The 6,762-nt window shown below is 51.0% G+C and overlaps 1 protein-coding gene across 1 annotated transcript; it reads right to left on the reverse strand.

The window, feature by feature from the left end:
- Positions 1-1,722: 1,722 nt before the first annotated feature.
- LOC100825825 (transcription termination factor MTERF4, chloroplastic) lies at positions 1,723-3,310 on the reverse strand. The gene has a single exon (XM_024462592.1). The coding sequence runs from the start codon at positions 3,211-3,213 to the stop codon at positions 1,723-1,725; it is 1,491 nt and encodes a 496-aa protein (XP_024318360.1). The 5' UTR covers positions 3,214-3,310.
- Between the last annotated feature and the right edge of the window lie 3,452 nt (positions 3,311-6,762).

Consider the following 6,762-nt stretch of genomic DNA (forward strand, 5'->3'; position numbering starts at 1 on the left):
TACATGTTACACGAATAATCTGAACCTAATGTGTGATCATACACAGTATTAGAATAACAACATAAATCAACTGCTGCAACAATCAGCTATCTATTTTCAATGGCAACCATCTTTTTCCAGTGGGACAAGATTTTCACCATTAATCATGAACTTTTTGCTTCAGCCTTCACCGAATTTGCGACCACCACTTAAAACTATATATACAAATGTCCCGCTTCATCCCTCACGGGACACGATCAAGAGTGTATCCGAGTGCCTCTAGCACGATCAAAGCCATTGCTTAGGCCAGCAATCCATGAGTTTGGCTCACAGCTGGTGGTAACAGAGCGATTCCATCAAAAGCCAAAGTCTTCACGTCTAACATGTAACGAGACCTGCAAAGTTAGAGAAGCTCAGTTCAAAACAAAGAGAAAGAATATTGCTACTGTGCTACTAAGTGCTAGTGATATACCAGTATAAGCTTGGCAAATTTGATAATGTTTTTAACCTCAATTATGTTAAACCAAGTATATCTATATTTCATATAAAATTGACTGATAGCCGAATCAATAGTATTATGTGGCCTCCGGATGACAAGAGCAACCCCAGATGGACACAAAATGAAACCTAGTTTTTTTTTCATTTACACAATAGTATACTTCAATTTGCAAACTCGAGCTTTCTTTCAACACAAACTCAATGGCTAAAAAATAATAGACTCATCAAAGCAGTCCTTTCCTCAAAATGATGACTGTGAGCACTATCAATACTAATGTTTACGCCAGATACAAAATTATGTAGGCCAAATGCAATCAAACTTTTTAGAACATGGTAAGCACCAGGACAAAGTTTATAAACCATGATTTGGTTTTAGGTCAGGCAAGATAAATCGGTAAAGAACTATCCTTTCCCAACTTCCAAAAAGAGGATATTAGTTTGAGTGCAACCTAAAATAAATCTGGTTCAGGTACAATTGTTTTAACAAAATCATCACCCTAGAATTAACTTTAATACTCAGGAAAACTCAGAAATTATATGGTTCTATGATTATTATTATTTTGACTATTTTCCTTTGAGCAGAACATAAAACTTCTTAATCACAGGAAAGTTTGACTATAAAGATTACTGTGTGCCTTCAAATTGGCCTCAAGTGTGTTCACACTGGTCATTTAGTTCCGTTACTTTCTCTGTCATTTCTCAATAACCATGTAAAAAATCTGCTTATAGTTACCCATACAATTCTGACTACAGCTCAATAAGTAATACTCCCTCCGTTCCTTAATACTTGTCGTGGTTTTAGTGCAAGCAACTTCGCACTAAAACCACGACAAGTATTTAGGAACAGAAGGAGTAATCCTGTTCTTATCTACTTCCCAGGAACAGTGCAGCTTGAAACTGCTTAACTTTAACTTTATTGTGGCTATTTATGCTCAGAAATTTATACAAGATGAGATGGCCATAGCACATCCTTAAATTGGAATTCATGGAATCGGTAAACATCCTTTCTCACTCCTCTTTTTAGTTAACATGGCTTGAATATATACTCCTACATATGTAAAAAAAACTTGCAAATTAGAACTCACTGGCTTATATGTCGCTGCGGTAAACACACGATGAAACACCTTACGGATTATATTCCAGAAAAATCTGAAACAAAATTGAGCATTTTTTGTAATTATGATAATACTCCCAGAATGCTAGTGCTACAACCTTACAAGGAAAAGCAACAAGAAGTTATACTCACTAGAGCATGACTGTCCGCCTGTATAGCACCTCATCATCACTATCCTCAATATCATCATCCGACACTAACTGGCTCCCAGGCATCTGAAGCTTCCCACCCATTGTAAAAGAAGGTCCTGGTGCATCGCCTTCAATAAAGTCCCCTCGCATTCTTTCCTCAAACCTCTGATCACTGCAGTTGAGAAACCAATCCAAGCTACACCTAATCCCCTTGCTCGCCACTCTCATGTACCTGGGCTTGATCCTCGACTCCAAGCTGTATGTAAAATACTCCGGGTAATCCAAAAGTTCACTTATTGGCCGCTTTAACTCGCTCTTGAAGAAGTAAAAACTGTTCTTCATGAGCTCGTTCCGCAGCAAAAGAATCTGTGGGCACCGGACTAACATCCGCCCGACATCCTCATCGGTGATCCCTCGTCCACGGAGGAATTCTACAGGCTTGAGTATCACATTCTGATGCAAGCTCACAAGCTGTGGCAGCTTCTCGACAGCACGGGCAAACCCATCAGGGTCGATTTTGAGCTTCAAGTTGAAGAAGTACTGCTGCGCCGCTAGCTTAACTTTGAGAGGCAACCCCAGAATAGACGGGTACTGTGCAATCACAAGTGGCAGCACCTCCTTGCGGACGCCGAAGCTGAGCAACGCCTCGACATTTGGTCTGACCGTCTCCTGGAGATGATAGCCAAGGATGTAGGGCCGCTTCTCGAGAATCCTTGCGAGGATCCGCATGGGCAGCCCGAGCGAGGTGATGTAGTCGCACAAGGGCTTGATGGTGGTGCCGACACGCATGCTAAGGAAGAAAGGGTAGTGGGTGACCATGGGGCCGATGTCACGCGGGGCGACGCCGACGATGCCGACGAGGTAGGCGACGGAGGTGCTGATGGTGCCGTCGGGCTTGAGGCCGAGGAGGTCGGGGTATCGGTCGAGGACGCGGGGGATGTCCTGGCGGTCGACGTCGAGCCCCCGGAGCGCCTTGACGACGGGGGCGAGGTCGACGGCGACGGAGGCGTGGAGGCAGGCCGGGTAGGCGCGGACGAAGGCGGCGAGGCGGGCGCGCGTGACGCCGAGCTTCTCGAGGTAGGAGAGCACCGGGATGACGTTCTTGCGGAGGGAGCAGGCGAGGAGGAACGGGTAGGACGAGAGGTCGTCGGTGGAGAGGCCGAGGCGGAGGAGGAAGTCGAGGCGCTCCTGGAGCACGTCGAGGGAGGAAGGGAGCTCGACGGCCGCCAGCTCCCCCGCCGGGTCGGAGACGCCGGCGGAGCGGAGGAAGTCGAGGGCGAGGACGCGGGAGACGAGACGCTCCTTGCGGCCCTGGATGACGCCCCACGTCACCGACGGCATCTGGTACTCGGGCGGCGAGGCCGATGACGACGACTTGGAGGAGAGCGGCGCGACGAGGAGGAGGAGGCTGGCGGGTGGGGAGCCGTATGAAGCCACGGGCCCCGCATGGCCGAGGCTCCTGCGGAGGGCCGCGCGGGCGAGCGGGAGCATGGGTGTGCCGGGAGCGGCGGCGGCGGCTATAGCTAGGCGGAGAGGTTCCGCTGGAGAGAGTGGTGGAGCGGTAGGGGTGGGGTTTGTGAATTGTTGTTTCGCTCGACTCGGGCCGTGTCGTTTCGTTCCTGGGCCGCCGTGGAATGCGTCATGAGTGTGTATACATGGGGCTCGTCACGGTTGAGATTGCTGGGCCGTGTACGAACTTCCCAGCGCATCTTGCAATGGGCCAGGAGTTGCTGGTGGGCTTCGTATACCATCGGGCCAACGCCGTGGCGGGCGAGCAACAGCGGCGGACGAACGTAGTTACGTACGGCGGGCATAGGCGTCGTATGCACGTACAGACCTAGGGTTTCCTAGGGTTCTCGGCGACTTCGGCGGCGATTTCTTCCCCGACGAAGCTTGACGCCGGATCTCTTCTGCTTTTCTCCTGATCTCTTCTCCCCCGACTCGGGCTGACTAAGGGGCTGGCTGGCCCAGCTTCCCGGCCTTGGTTGGGTGGTGGCGAGCTGAAGGGGAGGGGCTAGATCTGTTTTCTCATCTTGACTCGGTGAGGTCGGTGTCATGGCGGCAGAGAGCTCTCAGCGCCGTGAGGGCAAGGAAGGCAAGTCGACGACCAATGTGGACGACATGTTGAGGACGCTAAAGCTCCATGATGCTGAACTCAATGATGTTGTGATCGTCAAGGACGATGTGGGCAATCTCCCATCGGTGAAGTGGATGGCGGTGGCGAAGGTTCTGACGAGGAAGAAGTTCGGCAAGGGAACACTGATGGAGACGATGTACTCCGCCTGGGGTGCAGATCGGGAGGTCTCCTTCCGTGAACTGGAACCAAACCTGTTTCTCCTTCAAGCTTTTTGTTTGGGAGATTGGAAGAGGATCATGGAGGATGGTCTGTGGCTTTTCTGGAAGTGTGCTCTCATGACGGAACCCTACGACGGAGCATCTATGGCTCCAACGAAAATCCCAAACCACATGGATGTATGGATCCAAATCCACAAGATACCACACCTGTATCGGAGTCAAGAAATCATCAAGCAACTTGCTAGCAGGGTGGGCGAGGTGCTGGCGGTTGATCCCTCAGCGGTTCCCACGATTCGTGGTGACTTCTTTAGGGTTAGGGTTCGCCTTGCCGCGGACTCTCCCTGACCAGGGTTGTCCCGCTCTCTCCGGAGGGGCAGGAATGCATGTTGTTGCCCGTAATGTATGAGAAGATGCCGCGCTTCTGCGAAGTCTGCGGGCTGATGGGACATGGCAAGCTGGAGTGTGGCTCCGGGAAACATGTGGAGGAAGATCTCCAGTTTGGCGAGTGGATGCTGTCTGACGAGGCTCTCTGGCGGCCTGGTACGCCGGGTATGCGCGTGGGACGCAATTTTGGCGGTCAGTCGGGCCGTGGCGGCGGGCGCTCAAACTCCCGTGGTGGCCGGCCTGAGGGCTGTGGACGTGGTGAAGAACGGGTCTTCAGGAGGTGGAAACCGCGCCAACCGGCGGACAGTGGAGGACGTAAGCGCTCTTCCACAGATGCGGGACTCAATAAGGATGATGATCTTGAGGACACCGTTTCCAGTCCGTTGAAGCCTGCAGATGGCCACCTTTTGCGAGATGGCGGACGTATGCGGCCTCGCTGACCTAGGCTTCCAGGGCTCACCATGGACCTTCGAGAAACGTGTGGTGGGAGGAAGTTTCTGCCGGTCTCGCCTGGACCGTGCTTTGGCGTCCGCAGAGTGGATGGCACGCTATCCGCTAGCGGAGCTCACGCATCTGACCGGGGTAACCTCGGATCACTCACTGATCTTCCTCTACTTCCAGCCGCTGGATGATCAAGCTCGCAAGAATCATGCGTTTAGGTATGAGGTAATGTGGGAATCTCATGAGAATTTTGACCCCTTTCTTAAACAACAATGGCAGGAAAGGGGGGTGGGCCCTACCGCAGTTGAGGTCAAGTCTACACTAAAGCACATTGTGGGTTACCTGAAGACTTGGGATCGGCGAACTTTCAGCAATGTGAAGCGCCAGATCAGTCAATTGAATGGGGAACTTGCTAGGCTTTGCAGCCTCCCTGCTCGAGTGGGCCCCTCGCATGAGGAGCTGAAAATTGTCGAGAAGCTGACAGAGCTCTACCATTGCGAAGAGATCATGTGGAAGCAGCGCTCGAGGATTCAGTGGCTCGCCGCGGGTGATAAGAACACCAAATATTTTCACCAGCGGGCAAGAAAGAGAAAGAAGAAGAATAAAATTCAGAGCCTTAGCAGAGTTGATGGCACTACTTCCACCAAGCGGGGGGAGATGGGTGAGATGACCCGGGAGTTCTATGCACACTTGTACACGACCGAGAGCGCACACAACATGGATGCTGTGCTTGACACAGTGCCTCGGAAAGTAACGGATGCCATGAACGAGGAGCTCTCGACCTCCTTCACGGCTGCGGAAGTAAAGGAGGCCATGCTTCAAATGTTCCCAACTAAAGCCCTAGGTCCGGACAGTTTCCTAGCTCACTTCTTTCAGCGATACTGGGATCTGTGCGGGAGTGAGGTTACTTCGGATGTCCTCCGAATTCTTGCAGGCAAGGATGACCCGGAGGTAATAAACGAGACTTTCATTGTCTTAATTCCCAAAGTTGCAAGCCCGACCGAGCTAGGTCAGTTTAGGCCCATAAGTTTATGCAATGTTTTTTACAAGATTGCCTCTGAAGTTCTCGCTAACCGCTTGAAAAAGATCCTGCCTGAAATTATTTCACAAGAGCAGTCCGCTTTTGTCCTAGGGAGACTCATTATGGACAACATCATTACAGCTTACGAGTGTTTGCACTTTATGAAGCGAAACAGTGCTGTCAAGCATCGCCACTGCGCTCTCAAGCTGGACATGTGTAAGGCCTATGACCGTGTTGAATGGCCTTATTTGCGAGCAATCATGATCAAGTTGGGTTTCTATGAACGATGGACAGATCTGATCATGAAGATGGTGTCGACTGTATCCTTTGCGGTTCTTTTCAACGGTGCACCTCTACCCCCCTTCAAGTCGACGAGGGGGATTCGCCAAGGTGACCCCATATCCCCGTACTTGTTTTTGCTAGCAGCAGAGGGCCTCTCGTGCCTCTTAAAATCCCGAAGTTTTGTCGATTCATCGAGCCTTCAAGGTCTAATGGTGGCAAACACCGCCCCGGCGGTCAACCATCTACTCTTTGCCGATGATAGCCTGCTGTTTGTAAAAGCCTGTGCGGAGGGTTCTGCGGAGGTGCAATGGTACTTGATACCTACTGTCAAGCTTCGGGACAGCGTATAAACCGTGACAAGTGCTCTATTTTCTTCTCGAAGGGCTGTCCTGAACACGTGCGCGAGGAGATGAAAGTAACTCTACAGGTGCATAATGAATCACTTAGCGAGAAGTACCTGTGGATGCCCTCGGATGTTGGACGTGCTACTAATGGCGCTTTCAAATACTTGCAAGACAGGGTGTGGAAACGCATCCAGGGTTGGATGGGGCATGCACTATCGGTAGGAGGGAAGGAAATTCTTATCAAATCGGTAGCCCAAGCTATTCCGACTTACT

This window comes from Brachypodium distachyon, chromosome 3, assembly GCF_000005505.3.
Source record: "Brachypodium distachyon strain Bd21 chromosome 3, Brachypodium_distachyon_v3.0, whole genome shotgun sequence".
In the NCBI taxonomy this organism is placed as follows: Eukaryota; Viridiplantae; Streptophyta; class Magnoliopsida; order Poales; family Poaceae; genus Brachypodium; species Brachypodium distachyon.